Genomic DNA, 16,744 nt, shown 5'->3' with positions numbered 1-16,744 from the left:
TTTTTTTTCATTCTAAAACATTGACAGTTTTTTAAGTAAATAAATCCGCTGATCCTTTTAAAAACAACATGCGGGTGAGTTGACGGAGCTCCCTAGAGATTTATTCTTAGTTAAAAAAAAAAAGAAAAAAGGCCCATCTGTGAAAATATTCACTGGTTCATTTCTAGTAGAAATGGGTGATGCCAAAGTGTTTAGCTATGCTGTAAGGTCAGGTTAAGCCATTCATGTGGATACAAAGGGACATTCCCAAACCTCCCTGTGGCATGCCTCAATGAGACTTTAAAACCAGCAGTACTGTAAGGAAGTGTCAGTTCTTCATGACCTCCACCCTGCTGCAAAGTCACAGCCAGACCCTTAGAGGATGAAGCGGAGTTTCCATTCGCTCATAACTCTGTGAGTAATCCAATCTTTAGATATTTACTGATCAGATCTCAAGCCTGTACTTTATCCCCTAAGGCTCATTAGCACACAACAAGTGAAACACAAGCAGTGTACACATTCTCTCGTCTTACGCACATGTCTGTGCTTTGAAGAACAGAACAGACCTGGCCCTGACTGTCCTCCTTCTGCATGCCAAACCCCTGCTGAGAGCAGCCAGACTTTTCTCTTCTCCTAGTCCATGATCTTCCCCAGGGAGTCTCCTCGGCTGGGCCGCTGCCGCATTACCTCAGTGCTAATCACGTCTATCCCGCTGACAGCAGCCATTCAGTGCAGCCGCTTTAAGAGCTTGGCACTCGGCGGACTCCTCGCTGTGACGTTTATAATAAGGCGTCTGTGGTTTTCCCGACCTGTCTATTTCCGATGTACGCATTCTCTTCGTCCTACGGGTAACGTACTTCATGACGGATCTCGATTTCATGACTATTTTGATTGGAATCATCACAAGAAAGCATCCTTTTGCAGTTGGAATGTCACCGATACTCGTTGATATTCTGACCTCGAATTTAGCGTGCGCAACAGAAGACCACGCAGATCAGGATTTCAAGTTTGCTGCTTGATGCGTTATTTGATACACCTACCTCATGAGGAAAGAAGAGTTGTTATGCACCGTATTATTGCCAAGAAAGAAGAAAACATGAACCTGACCTGGAGATGCATCCTCCGGCCTTTTCATATCTTTTGCCCAAGGCTTGTAGCGCTGAGTCAGTGTGAAGTGTGTGTGTTTATCTATTGCTTTGAATATTGAATAATATGATCCAGAAACTGACAAAAGCAAAAAAAAAAAAAAAAAAAGATTTCTGTTTTTGAAATTGAAAAGCTGATGCCATGGGGCTGCATTGACCGATTTCTTTGTGGCCTTCTCTCCGTCTTGCTGGGGGGAAACTCTGGCTCTTTGAGGCATCTCCATTCATCACCTGCTCTCAATAGGAGCGTCGGAGTCTCCAGCTAGTGAGCAGGCCAGGTAGGGTGCCGGGACGCACAATGTGCTGGGGATTAGCATCAAAGCTGGGGGGACTGGGTTCTTCCCGTGCCGGCGGGGAGACAGGGCAGGACTGGCCAAGGTCATCGTCCAGCCACAATACCCCCTCTGCTACCAGCACCACCACCCTCCCCCAATTGATGAGGGGCGTAGGATCAGAGCCTGGGAACTTAAATCGGTGGTTTCACAACACCCAGCACTGACTCACCACACAGCAGGTGGAGAACAGTGAGATAATGCAGCGGTCACTTTTGTGTGTGTGTTTTTTCCCTTCACTTTGAGGATTTGGACACTTTACCTCACGGTGAGTGTTTCCGAACCTAATTTTTATGCTTGAATTTAATCAGCTTTTGACACAGAGAAACTTCAAAGCTTTGGCCAGACATCCAGGGGTAAGTGAACGCTATAGTCGGTACAGACAAAATGGCACGGCTAGTTACAAATTAGCGAGCTGTACAAATATCTTTTTTAAATTGTTGTTTTCCTATATTTATGCGTGTGTGTAGCTTATAATGATTCTAGACCTCTGCCATTGAGTGCACTGGGCTTGTGTATGGCTTCTCCAACACTTCCAGACAAGTATCTTTATAAGCAGTAGCAACAGAAGAGGGTGGAGATAGCAGAACCTATGAGCTAACACTGATAGAAAAAGTCGTCTTTGGTTCGTCACGAAGCTAACACTAATTTTTCTCCACCTTACACTACCCCCCACTTTTTTTTGCCGAAAGATGCGCAAGTTGTCATGACGACAGGGATGTACTGCTGATGAAGTCTCGCTCCTTGTTGTCCAATCAGATTATGGAGCTGAAACTGCAGCACGAGCAGGAGAGGACACACCTACTTCAGCAACACAATACTGAGAAGGACAGCCTGGTCCAGGATCATCAGCGGGAGATTGCTAGTCTGGAGAAGCAGGCGCGGTCCGCCATGGCCCAGCACCAAGCACAGACCCAGGAATGGAGAAAGCGGGATGGACAGGTATGTGGATTCTTCTTTTTCCCATATCAACATGTTTTCCATGTTTAGTTTGCTATTACCCATACCATTTTCCACCTTGCCTTTCGCTAGTTTTTTTTTTCCTGCTTTGCTAGCTAAGTATTCGCTTTCTCTATTAAAAATCGAACACATATTTTTACAGAAAATTTCAGTGTATGAATATTTGTTAAACATGCATTTTGAAATTTAGCTTGACGCTTTACAGCAAAAAACTTTAGCACCACAAACTGTTTACAGCACTATTTGCAAGGAAATTGGGCGGAAAAGAAATATCATACAGAGTCTATGTGTTCCACAGCATATACAGTGTCCTGAGCAGGACATAAAGAAGGAATTTTAAAAGAGCCCCAGAATCTGAAACCACAGGTTGCCATAAAAAAAAAAAGTGGGCAAATTTTTCAGTGCAATATAGCGCAGGCCTTTTGTTTTCCGATCTGGTTTACATTTCCCATTCTTCTATTTTATCTGTTTGAGCTGGGATGGCATGAGCTGGTGCATTGCAAACCACTGTGCACTGGCTGGGTGCACTTGCTGTTTCTCGCGCTGCACTGCAGGTAGCCATCATCTCCACATAAGCAGAGGCTTATATTTGCATTATATCTCCCAGAACTATTTAGCATATATTAATGACAGCCTTGGAAAGGCTGTTAGAAACCTTTATTTTGTTTATCAACGGGCTTCTCATGGTTACACCAAAGCCCGTTCTCCTGTCCAGCCTGGCTAGCGCGGACGCTCTGTGGGAAACCATTTGACAGCCGAACCCCCAGCTGGGGATGTATTCGGCTATTCAAACCCTGAGATGAAATATAAATTGTCAGCATGGCTAAAGCACATTTATTAGCTCCTTACAGGAAAGACGTCCAGCAGAGCAGCTTCTGTACAGACTTCACCAGACTGGATGAGAAAAGCTTGGGAAACGCTTCTAGATTAAACATTGAACATTTCAGTGCCATTTCAGTCAAAGGCTAAGCCATGTAAACCCAGATGTTGTAATAAATGTCCGCTCATTGTCTGTACAGGACTGCTCCTGTTTTAAAGGAGTTTTAAACAGAGAACCTTCTTCTGATTAAATGTTAAATCAAAATGTATTAAATATAATGCACGTCCGTAGTTACAATACATTTTTATATACATATCTTTTGCTTCATCTTTTAGTTAAAAACATCGACAAAGCGAAAGCTTTTGCTTTTTCATCAAAAACAATTAAAAAAATATTTTTTTTAATCCTTATCCATGTTTCCACACATAAGGTAAAGCTGTTCAGGCAGCACTTTATCAGTCATGTTCTTACCGGGTGTGGTGGTGTGGACAGGCCGCACAGAAAGTGGATCAAGTGGAAGGAAATTGTCTGTTACAGCAAGAAGCTGCCAGTGGCTCAGATCTTCCATCGCTCCCAGCCCACAGAGTGAGCTGAGCAATTGGTTGAAGCTCAGGGGAGTAGGCTTTTGCTGTTTAGCTGAACCTGTCCCTCCATGTGATGATGTTGTTTAGGTGAGAAGTTCAAACCTCGACACCCTTCACCTTCACACTTATCCCCTCTTCAGGCTAAGCAGAGTTGAATTTTTCTTCCTGATGCTGTGACTTCCTCACCATCGACAAGCCTCTTTTTACCCTGACAGATTTACATTTTCTGTTTGAAGTATCTTTTCCATTTTTTTTTGAGAGACCTAATAGATAATGGCAAACCCAAGCACAAAAATTTCAATCTTCTTACTATTTAAGTGCCAGAGTTTTCCTTCTTTTATGTTAGCAGAACACAATTTGACATGAAAAGGATGCTTGGTGGGTTTGAAAACTTTTCTCTATGTCCTGTTGCATTTCAACTGGTGTCCATCAAGCTGCTAGATGAAGATACATTTTTCAGCTACTGCTGACAGGAAACTGGCTGCCTCAAAGCTGTCTGAATGAGATAAGATGGTCTTCGTGACTACTTTTCTCTTCTCAAGAAGGCATATTTTCCTCTAAGAAATGTCTGAGAGATGGAATCCGGGAAAGAAGAGAGAAAAAGGCTTCCACCAGCCGCTTTATTTAGATGAGATGTTAAATCTGGCTGATTTTATTTTGAACATGATCAACATTTAGACTGAAAAAGTTTGACTCAACAACATGAAAAAATAATAAATAAAAAAACATTTTTCACAGCTGCAACAAAAGTCTAGACCCAGCTTTCTTCTTGGAATCTTTCAAATTTGGAAAGCTGACAAAGCGAGCTCCTTGACATGTACTGAAGATGAGACAGTTACACTCATCACTTGATGTGGTCAGTACAGTTCGGATCTAAAAGGAAGCTCAGAAGAATAAATTATTCAGGGGCAGAGCTTTGTTGTTGAATTTATGCCTAAGCTTGCCAATGTCCAGCACTGGTTACCTGGCCTAGATCTCTATGCTACTGAGATCTTAAGAAAATTCACAACCTCATACAGCAATATCATACAGCCATCAAAACAAACCAGAGTAAAAAAAAAACAAACAAAAAAACAGTTCCATGCTAATACTGCGCTGAAGGATTTATTGATTCGTGTCTTGGTTTGGAGGCTTTGTTTAGATCGCTTAGGGAATGAGCTTATATCCTTGTCCTTGGGCTGAAGCTGGAGTATTCAGTTTCCTCTCAACCTGGAATTTCTGCTTTGGCACCCTCCAGGCTCCTAGTTTCCTCAGTCTTTTTGAAGATGAAAGGGGCGAGGCCGAGAGTCAGTTGGCAGCCCATCCAGGACAGTTCCCAATAAAAAGTGTTGCCTGCAGCAAATACTGTGTGCTAATACACAACTGGCTCCAAAGAGGGTGTTTCCTTTACATGCATGTTTATGGCACACTGATATGAGAAATCTTCGGGCTTTATAATGATTATTTCATGAAGAGGAAATATTCGAATCACGTTTTATCATTTGCCTGATAGGTCATTTTGTGTCATGGTTCTTTTGTATTTTTTATTTCTGGGGAATATTCTAGATTTCTCTAGTTTATTTGCTCTAGGCATCTGCACCTTTAATTTAATCAGGATATATGAACAACAGATGTTGCTTACTATATCTGTTGTATTTCAGCTATTTTGGGCCGGTCTGTCAATTTCCTACTTTTTTCATCCTTGAGAAATTCTTTTACCACGGAGTTCAACCAGCATGGGGGAGAATCTGATCCTTAGAATATTGCACCGGGGACAACTTTACACAGCCTTGATTGGCAAATTAATGACACTGACAAATTTTCAAGAACTTCATTCCAAAAGAAGAGATTAAGCCAGAGTACATGACGGCGAGTGTGACTGAGCGAATCTGGCATGGTTTATTTTGATGTGCGAGAAAAAACAAACTCGTTAAGTAGGTTTGCTCGACATTAGCTAAATAGCTTATATCCAGAGTCATGGATTAATATGTTATTCTTGCCACTTCCATCATACAAGAAGAAAATTCATTCAAGGAGAGCTTGGGAGAATATTCTAAAAAGAAAGAGTACAACAAGATTGCAGTGCCATTTCTGAGAATCTATGCATATGCTGATATTGCCTGCAACTGACCATAACAGAAGAAGTTTTATATTTTTAATATTAAATGTGATTATCCCTTCAAAGCCCTAACCTGGCTGATGATTTTAATTATTGACCTGTCTATAATTATTCAATTATTGATATTAGATTAAGCAGCTGGCATGAATTATTTGATAACTGCAGTAAAAACAATTTGAGAGAGAAAGAGAGAGAGAGAGAGAGAGCTTCTTTTGATTAGTAGCTTGATCCTGACAGCCTGTAGCTTTGAGATTGGCTCGAAGACAAAGGACTAAGAACAAATATACTGTATATTAACATACTCATTCTAATACATTCGAATTTTGTCTAGTAACAGCTTATTCCCAGGAACTTGTATAGTGGATGCTCCATATGGTGAAGCTTCAAGACATTTATTTAATATTTATGGAAAGAGTCTCCGGTGTCAGAACATTGTTCCTGAGGTAAAGCTATTTGTTTTCTGTTGCCACAGAAATGTGTTCAGGAGAGATGAATTTGCATTGTGGTGTTTCATGTAACATGACAAGCTGTTTTTTTTTTTTTTTTTGCAGTGTATAGCTAACTTCAAGAGAATGGAGAAAAAGCTGGAACTAAATTAGTTTTGTGGACATCCCCCAACATTTACATGTAACGTTAACATGTCCCCAATAGACCTGATAGCTCGTAGCAGTGTTTAATGTTCTGTTTGTTTTATTTTTTTAAAGAACGCCTGATCATCCATTTTCATTCCTGGCATTTATATTCCATGTGCAATTAGGAAATAAAGCATGCAGTCAGTCGAGCATGACGTGGAGAACAGAAAACCTGTTGGTTTCTTGCCTTGCCAACTTCCCTTGATTCTCTCCCAAGTCTGCCTTGTTCTGGTTTCTGTACAGTACATGTTTAACCTGAGAGAGTTTTGGGTTCTCTGCACTCACTGTCCTTCTTTCCCTTTGATGAAAATATGGTCTAATCTCAGACCAGACATCACTTGCATTAACCTTCTGAGCATTACATGGACCTGCTTGTTGAAAACATGCAAATGTGGCTCAGACTATGCCTTTTTACCCAGAGGGTGGCTGTGCTGGAAATAGATATGCGAATCAGGCTGGATGTCTATCCAAAGTAGGATGGATTTTCTGTTATCAAGAAATACTGCTGTTCAGTATCTTTTCTATAGGTGAGGAACTGAAGCCTCCTGTATCTTTGTGCACTATACAACTAATAGAGGATCTAAGGTCTATGCTTTATAAAACAAAAACATTCTTCTCTTTATTATGACTCAAGCATGAGACATAAACTAGTATGCAATGCTCACTGTTTTTATAATCAGATTAATTACTGAGACTTAATTGTGCAGTGGATGATCAGAAAGCTCCTTGTTACACAATATGAGTATGTGCTTGTTGAACATCCCATGCGATAAGGATGGGTGGTAATATATAGTTGCATATGTATTCTTTGCAGCTATAATAATCTCCACTCCTTTGGTAAGGCTTTCCCTTAGAGTTTGGATGTGGGGATTTCACATTTATGGCATTTGGCAGACACTCTTATACAGAGCAACTTGCATTTGTATGTCATTTTATACAACTGAGGGTTAAGCACTGGCAGCTTAGTGGACCTGGGATTCAAACTGCAACTTGCAACTTTCTGCTCGGTAGTCCAACACCTTAAACTCCCCACCCCACTAACTCTCACACACACACACACACACACACACACACACACACACACACACACACACACACACACACACACACACACACACACACACACACACACACACTCACACACACAACATACCTTTGTGATCTTTAGCCATAAGATCATTAGAGGGGTCAGGCACTGGTACTGGTAGAGAAGGACTGGTGCACAATCAGCATTCCAGTTTATCCTGGATTGAGATCAGGGCTCTGTGCAGGACACTCAAGTTCTTCCAATTCAATCTTGGGAAATTGTGTGGTTATGACCCTTGATCTGTGCAAAGCTATATTGCCATGGTGAAACATTGTTTTTGTGACAGGAAATTTTAATTGTGCAATAAACAAAAACATTCTAGACAATTCTATGATTCCAACTTTGGGAAAACAGCTTGAAGAAGGTCCACATATGGGTGTAATGGTTAGGTGGCCACATACATTTGGTCAAAAATGGTCACTTCTTGGTCAAAAATGGTTACTGATTTATGCAACCCAAGAACAGGGTTTCAAATAGAATTCTGAGGGTTAATCCTATGTTGCAGAGCAGGCAAAAGAGGTTTGCTGATTGTTTTAGCTGTAGTAGCATCCTGCTCTCACAACATTTAAACAAACGTTTCTAAACGTGTCTCATGCACTTATTCTGAGAACACAGCACTATTCTGAGCAAAGGCCCCACCTTGGGGTAATTACAGGACACTTTAGTTTTACAAGGTGCTGGCTTTCTGTACTATAATACACACCAAAGCAGTGACTTCCCTAATACTTTGAATCTGTGAGTATACACCAAAAGACCAGACAATGTTTAACACTATTCTTCTGTGCCCCCATTTTTTAATTACGCTTTAAAAACAAGAGTCAGACACCATAAGAACGGCCCAAAACCTGTTCAGTGGCTCACAGCTTTTTCAGCATTTCTGGTATCTAATGGCCCTCTTGGTTTGAAGCAATCAGAAGTAAACTGTTTATAGAAGCTGGAGAGAAAATCTTGCCTTGTAGCGACAGACCTACTCCTAAGACGAAGCTAAAAATGTGCACCCAGCATATGGCATGTGGCTGACAGGATGTGACACCATGTTGTAAAACACCAGTAGTTAAGCCGGAGAGCCCAAAAATCTGGTCTGCAGTTAGCTCCTTGATTTAAAGTACTGATCTGCCAACACTCTGATCCATTTAAATGCATACATGCATGGTAATCTACATATATATACAGTGATCATATTTTTTCTAGATACCTTATTATCTAAAGTATTCACACAATACTGCAACTTGTTTTAGCTTCTGGAGCCAGCCTTATATTTTATTTGTTTGGTGACATTATTTACAGGCATCAAAGGAAGCACAGTAAAAGCTTATCAGCCTATCCCTTACCAGACTAAAGAAGGAATTCGAGATTAAAGGGTCTTCCCAGCTGAGATGTAATAGCTCTGTGCCACTAGTAGTAGTATGTAGGCAAAGTGTTGCCACTTCTGTTTCAGTCACCTGGGATACAAGCACCACCCCAACATCTGTGTGTGTTTATTTTATTCAGTTTAAATGTATTTTTTCATGGCCCGCCTTTGAAGTGGCAACGATCCCACCCCACTCCTGAACGTGTTAGCAATTTTCCAATGCTCTTCCGGCAAGCGATAACCGATCTCCTCCCCAGAATACCTAACAACAAATGGAGTGAAGCCAAAGAGCTGCCAACCCCTTGTCTTGGTAGTGCTGAGCAATCCTGGCAGATCACAACCTGAGATCGGGTTCGTTTTAAGCATTTCGGAGAATTCATGTAGCATTGAATTGGGCAACTTTATTAGAATAGGCTTTTGTGCCTGAGCATTTTCCAAGTTAAGCAACAGTGAAGCAACAATGTCAAAAGTGAAGTCAAGGCAAGCAAGGTCAAGTCCAGAAGCGTGCACCAGCAAACAGACCCCACCAGTTGATTCTCTAATAGGGGTTTCCATTCTCTAATAGGGGGCTAATGCCTTTGCTTGCTCTGCTTCTTTTTTTTTTTTTTAGCCATCTGCACCCTTTATTTTCCTAAATGTGGCAATGCAGTCAGTCCTTGTTTTTTTTCAGCTTCCTGAAACGAGAAATGGCAGCAGTGTCTGATCTCACCCCCTCCCATCTACTATGAGTAACTGACCTTTGATTTGCGCTAATTTCACTCATTAAATCCAACCACTGACCTTTAAGGAATGCCTGCTTTTGATGTTGAACCCTTGAGGCTGGGAGATCTGAGGGGGTGGTTTCTGTTTACTTTTTCTTGGCCAGCCCAAGCACAAGTGTTCCACTAGTTTTGCACTTTTCATCCCACACTCTCTGTGTCAAATTTTGATAATCTGGCATCCCAAAACGATCCAAGTCAATGAATGCAACAAATCATCCTTTTGTTTCTTTATTTTTTTTTATTTGGAGCTCTTTGTTATTTGCTCATTTAATGACCTTATGTGTAATTCCAGACCATCAGTGAGCTGGAATCCCAGGTGCACTCTTTGAGGGAGGAGCTGCTTGAGGCTCACGCTCCGAGGAAGCAGCAGCTGTCCGAGTTGGGCCTACTATGTGAGGAAGAGCGTCAACGCGCTGCCCAGGAACAGGAGGTGGCGTTAGGTCGTGTCAGGACCGAGATGGAGCGTGTCCGCAAGGATCTGGAGAGAACCCACACTGCAGAGAGAGAACTTGCTCAGGAGAAGGTGGGTGAGCCTCTGAGAAAGGCTGGGATGGTGCATCATATTGATTTCTTCTGGGCTCACTGGTTTCTTTTCTTTCCAAAACCATAGTAGTAGTTGACTGGCTACTTTAAATTGTCCCTAGGTATGAATGACTTGACTGTGTGAGTGTGTTTGGTGTGCAGCACTGGTCTGGCATGGCCTTGCACCCAATATTTCAAAGATAGGAAACATGAGATATTGATGTCAACCTTGTAGCCTGCAGCTTGAGATATAGTCAGTTGAGCACTTGTTGGTGTGATTAATTGCATAAACCTGATTTAGCACCAAGGCTTCAGTTGAGTTTCAGGCAAATTCACCATCTGTGTCAACACCATGCGAAGACTATAATGCACAATTATACCAATTATTATTGTCGAATTGCAGGATGTTTTGGGATGTCAGCCTAGAAGTTTATTTATTTGCTTCCTTCTGTAACTATGGCTCTGTCACAGGATGTTCATACGTGTCAGATGAGAAGTTAGCAAGTTTCTGGCCCTAAAAGCAAGTGTGAAGTTTTCTGGCCTGTTTCACTGTGCAATCCTCACACACAGGTTTGGCAGGCTTTCACTGAAGGAGGTGAAGCAGGCAGGGTTTGGCAGCATCTGTATTCTTGTGGTCTCAGATGGATTAACTTTTGTCACTCTCTCCACCACCCCAGAGTAAAACCTATCAAGTCTGTCAGCAAAGGAAGTGACTCAGAGCAAAATGGTCTCCTCTTATTCTTCTTCTCTCCTCCTATATGCCCTTGAGTAAACAGTAAACAGATGAACCAGTATGCCAGCCAAGCTTCTCACCTGGTGTCTGAATCGCACACTTGTACAGTCATGTGTACACACACACACACACACACACACACACACACACACACACACACACACACACACACACACACACAATCCCTAACACATGCTGGATGACTTTGTAGTTAACAATTCAAGAACTCTGGCTAACATTTCATAATAAATGCATTACCCCCCTTTTCTCCGGTTCTGTCTATGCAGAACAGCCGGACTTTGCTGGAATTCCTCAGGTCCTCACCCCTGCTACTTCATATTTACAAAGCTCTTGATCCTTTGTAACAGAAACCAGGGATGGGAAACTCTTTTAATATGCCACAGGCTGGCTAGGAACTGGTCGAAAGTGTGCTGTTGATCAGGAGTAAATTCCTGATTAGGCCCATCAAGGCGATTCATTTTCATTAGATCCATGCAGTCCCCTTTCAGACCATCTGTGACATATTACCATGCTGTTCGGCCTCCTTCGTAAATCCTGGGCCTCCATTGCAAAACCATATGCTAATATGGTTCTCATACTGATTCCAGTCCGATTCACTTTTTCCGCTCCGCTACCACTTAAAAATTGTTTATGATACAATAAGTCATCCGATCCATCCTCCTCACATCTGAGACACACCTGCAGATGTGGCAGTCATTTACAGACACCAGAGTTTCTATGAGCCATTAGATTAAAAGGATTCTTCCACAGCCGGAAAGTATTGGTCAGGTGTTGGCTCATTTTTATTTTTTAATAGCACAACTCAAACATTTACATGACTGCAAGACAAACCTTAGCTTTATATTAATGTGCTGGTATGTAATTGTTTCCACTGTAACAGCTCATTTACATGGACTTAAATGACAGACAGTCCACAAAGTCTAAGCCTCACAGTAAATGGATAAAAAATGATCTCTTAAACAAAGGAAGTGTGGTTGATGCTTCCTGTAAGGAGACGTTTATTTACCAGTTTATGAAAAGAATCACAGAATCATGTTCCTAGGTTCTAGTGTTATTTTTGTCCTATTAACTACAACCAAGTAATGAAAGAGGTCTAACCTATAAGCCAGAGTTAAAAAATAAAAAAAAAAAGCAACTAACTTATCTTATACACAGCCCACAATAGTAAGTACTAGTGGTTAAAAAGCACAGCTTGTCGTTCACTAATACATAAAAATTTGTTGCCTATCATTGGCAAATAATAATGATTAACTGCTTAATTTTGCACTAATCTCTGTGATCACAAAATCCTTAAGATACTGTCATACTTAACTACGTTTATAAAATTGAGATCTCCTAGATCGTGTGGTTTCTCCAATGATGTACATATTTGGTGTTTTTTAAGGTCTTATTGGCTTGTCCAGACTTTCAGACCAATCAAATTCTCCTGCGGTGTTAAAGCTGTCTTCTAAGCTACCTTTGAACAACAATATATATTGTATAATATAAACAGATTCATCATAATGTTGTGTTTGTGACACTAAGACTTAATAAGTGTAGCATTTTTGGTTGGAGTTTGAAATAAGGAAAGAAATTTGTAAGTATTGAGTAATACAGTGTAAGCTCCGGTGCCAGGTAGTGTGCAGGCTTTGAGTGTAGTGGTATTGCAAGGCCAGGCATGATCTCTAAAGAGAATATACATCTACAGAGAAGAGTGAGAGGTTTGTTGTAAGGGTGGGTGAGAATGTCGTCAACACCTAACTCAGGTTTCTGTTTATTTATAATTTACAATCTGCAAAAATGGCGCATTTGGTGTACTTTTTAAAAGTAAACATTTGAAGAATTACATCATTTGTATTCTCAAGGTTCAACTGGGGAAAAACATGTATTTATCTTTTATTAACAACAGACTTGCCAACTAACTGTGATGAGTGATGCGTATTAACCTCCTCAGAAGAGCACACTGTGCAGTCTGTTACAGCTGGCTAAAAGTTTGTGGATATCCGACCATCTTCCTGGACGTCACCCTCCTGGACTCTTCCTGGACGTTTTGGTGCCCTTTTGATGTTATAATAACCTCCTCTCTTCTGGGAAGGCTTTCCACTAGTGTGGAGTGTGGGCATTTGTGCTCATTCAGCCACAAGGGCATTAGTGAGATCAGACAGGCATGTCAGTTGAGATGGTCTGGTGTGAAATCTGCATTAACCTACATAGGTTTATCACAAAGGTGTACAGCAGAGTTAAGGTCAGGACTCAAGGTCAGGCTTGTGTTTTATAAAACCATCAAATTTATTCTCCTTTATTTTTTTGTCATCCTTTTCTCACAAGTGGAATGGTGTAATTTAGAAACAGTTCACATGCCAAGCTTAGATATCACTTCTTGGTTCAGTGTCAAAGTTTCCAGCTTTCCTGTAATTTAAAGTTAGTTTTAAGTTGTTTCAAGTTCTTATCTTTATAATCCCCATTCAATTTGTAAGCTGAAATTTCTTCTTCTTCTTCTTCTGGTGGCAGCAGTAACGCTGTCCTCGGCAGTCGCCGGGTCCTGAAATGGGCAGCCGGAGTTTGTGCGTGTCTCACAGATCCCAGAGAACAAGGCAGACGAAATCCATTAAATCCATGAATGGATTTTCATCAAAAGATGCTGCTTTTTGAGGGGAAGCTTGTGGAATAAAATAATGAGAAGCAGAATATCAGAAGAGATAAGGTTGTGTGTTAGATTGTTCCAGAGTTAGAGGCTAGGTGAAAATAAAAAAGGGAAGAAGAAAGACAGCGACTTTATTTCTGCTGTTAGTAAGGATTGAGGTTTATCTGCTGCTCTGTGCAGAGTGTGTGTGTGTGTGTGTGTGTGTGTGTGTGTGTGTGTGTGTGTGTGTGTGTGTGTGTGTGTGTGTGTGTGTGTGTGTGTGTGTGTGTGTGTGTGTGTGTGTGTGTGTGTGTGTGTGTGCACCCAGTACCCAATCTCCATTTGCCTCAGAGAGCCTTGGCAGCCTTGTTCCTATTGATAAACCAGCTACCCACACAACTCTCAGCTGTCCCCTCAGATGCAACTCCTGGAAACTTAAGTATTAATATTTATTTTAGATACTAGTTTTATTTTATTTTATATTTCATTGAGGTCTTATATTTTATTTTTTATTGAGTTTTGGGTTTTTATTATTTATTTTTCCTTCACCTCTCTTTCGGGTTGCTCACAGAACTTGAGCCTTGAGCGAGAGATCAGATGGCACAATGATCAGACCAGGACATGAGGCTTCTGGGTTTTAAACATCCGAACGAGGTCTATGAAGGATCAGGGGTAAAAGGCATGAGCTGAAACTTTAGTTTGTGTAAACATTGAAAAAAAAATGGCAGGACGTTAGGCAGTAGATTGCTCACAAAGGCCGCTTCTTAACAGATAGTCAGTTATCACTGATGAGTCAGTATCCTGTATTTACACTTTGATCCGTACTACATGCAGTGTGACACCTGATGACTAATGCGGTTTAATAACACTTTCAACATCATCATTTTAAGCTCATTTTCCTCTTATGTCAAAGGCACTAACAGCAAATAGTTTACAGTATTGTTTATACTGCAGCATGTGGGCATCAGTTTGGGGGGTGGGTGGGGGTGCAAGCGATGGCGTAGCTAATGAATCACTGTTGAAAGAGCTGCTTTTACATCGGACTTGTCATACCTGTTGGGCTCTATTCATCTTCCCACACGCCCTCATTCTCACCAGCCGGCTGAAGAGAGAGAGACGGTTAAGATGCGGGTAACTGTCACATTACACTCCGTGTCTCTGAAGTAAGACATGTCTTTGATCTCCTGGTGCATATCTGATGTAATGACACATTCATGACCGCAGTTTATTCTATTAAGTCAGGGCGGCTGAAAGGACCTAACAAACTATGGCTTGATTAAAAAAAAGTTTTGTTTATATAGATGATATTTACAGTGGAGATACTGATGTTTAATGAAGAGGAGCTAGTAGAAAAGGCTGGTTTGGAAATCTGCACACAATCTGCACATAAAGTTGGCTTACAGTTTTCTCTGGAGAGAGAAATACAGCACTGGGGCTCGTGAAATGCTTTTCGACTGCATGTGTTATTATAAGTAATAATCAGAATAAAACTATTGTCTTCAAGCATTTCATTGTAGATGGCCAAGTATGTTTAAAGTCAATACCTATAATAAAGTTCTATTAAGAGTTATCTCATAACCTCTAACATTAAGGTACTATACACAATTCCTGAATGTGTGTGTGTTTGGATTGAGAAGGACAATTTCTGTGCATTTATTTAAAACATGCCAATCATTTTCTAGCCTACTTGATTTTGGCAGAAAGTACTTTTATCTAAGTATATTTAGATCTTAAAGAACTCATGAAAATGTTTTTGTGCAAGAAAATTAAGATTTTACTCTAAATGGAAAATTGACTCTAAATGGAAAATCGAATTGTTTTCTCAGTTTGAATGCATTCATTGATTTCTGTGTTTGGTTAGTTGGTTAGTGATTTTATTCTTAATTTTGTAGGGTGCCAAAAAAAAAAAAAAGTAACACAGATGAGCAGATTTAATGTCCTTTCACAGAATTATAACCAACATTGTAAACGAGAGGCCATTTCTGCAGCGGAAAAGCAACGTGGCACATTGTGCTGCAGGCTCTGAACTCGATGTGACTAGCTCTTATATACCCCATGACTGTTTTGCCCCACAGCCCAAGCCCCAAGGGACCCCACCCCAGCTCTAATATGGAAAGCACACATCCACTCTTTGCTCTTCAAAGCAAACCCCCGCCTCTGTCTCTGTGAGGCTAGGGTAATCGGACAATCCCTGGTGGCAGGGTCCAAACATCAGAGGACGAAACTGTGCTGCATGCTGGGAATTTCTCCAATCTGCCAGCCATATGAGCTCCCTCTGTGCCTTCTGTTAGATAAATAGGCTCAAGTAGGATTATTACTTTTTTTTTTTTTTTTTTTTTGCTTTCTGGTCTTTCGCTTTCTTTCTTTCTTTCTTTTTTATCATCTAGCTGTCTTTCATTACATAGCGAAAGTTCTCCTTGCGAGATCACCATGGTAACAAGGTGTGCAGTGCGAGATGGGTGCGGTTATCTCAGCCGACAGAGAAAAAGGCAAGAAAAGAAAGCAGGAGCAAAGACATGCTGGAACTGGAAGGCAATGCCTTGAAAAGTGAGCTGCAACTCACCGGGAACTGCCGAAGAGGCAGAAGAGAAAGTGCCAGAGTGTATAGTGTATAGTGTACACGTTATAAAACAACTCCGGAGCCAAAAAAAGCAGCCTATACCCTTATTAGCTGCATGGTACAGTATAGGAACACTTCAAGTGAGCTCGCAAAATACCTCCACCTGCATGACTGCTTTACGCACGCTTTGAAGTTTCTGCCCATACCAACAGTACCAGCAACGTCATGTGACCTGCCTTTCAAACATCTTCATTTCAACACAAAGATCGACATTTCGTAGGTTCACTTCTTAACCGCAAAGCAATTACATAAATTCTTACTTGGGTGATTTGTCAGCAACAAGGGAGGAAGCAAAAGCTGTCATTTTTTTCCTTTGATGTTATTTTCTTATCAGAACATTAATGAACAAACCAAACAGGCGTGAACGTGCTGTTCACCAGAAAGAGCTAAATAAATACCACGTCTTCGAGATTTTTCGGTCATGGACAATTTAATGACTGACACTCCATCCAGACTCCTTCCAAAAAGGAAAATGGTTAAGATGTTGGACTTCTGAT

At 41.0% G+C, this 16,744-nt stretch overlaps 1 protein-coding gene across 19 annotated transcripts in view; it reads left to right on the top strand.

The window, feature by feature from the left end:
- Positions 1–16,744, top strand: part of cep112 (centrosomal protein 112) — a 125,303-nt gene that overhangs the window by 71,242 nt on the left and 37,317 nt on the right. For 18 of the 19 annotated variants that reach the window (XM_047800663.1, XM_047800658.1, XM_047800660.1 and 15 more), the window contains 2 exons: positions 2,216–2,398; positions 10,042–10,272. In XM_047800663.1, coding sequence (XP_047656619.1) covers positions 2,216–2,398; positions 10,042–10,272 — 414 coding nt within the window. The remainder of the gene's footprint in view (positions 1–2,215; positions 2,399–10,041; positions 10,273–16,744) is intronic. The other variant, XM_047800662.1, reaches the window with a different exon arrangement.

The sequence above is a fragment of the Tachysurus fulvidraco genome, chromosome 15 (assembly GCF_022655615.1).
Source record: "Tachysurus fulvidraco isolate hzauxx_2018 chromosome 15, HZAU_PFXX_2.0, whole genome shotgun sequence".
NCBI classification, from domain to species: Eukaryota; Metazoa; Chordata; class Actinopteri; order Siluriformes; family Bagridae; genus Tachysurus; species Tachysurus fulvidraco.
This window is presented reverse-complemented; position numbering and strand designations above follow the sequence as displayed.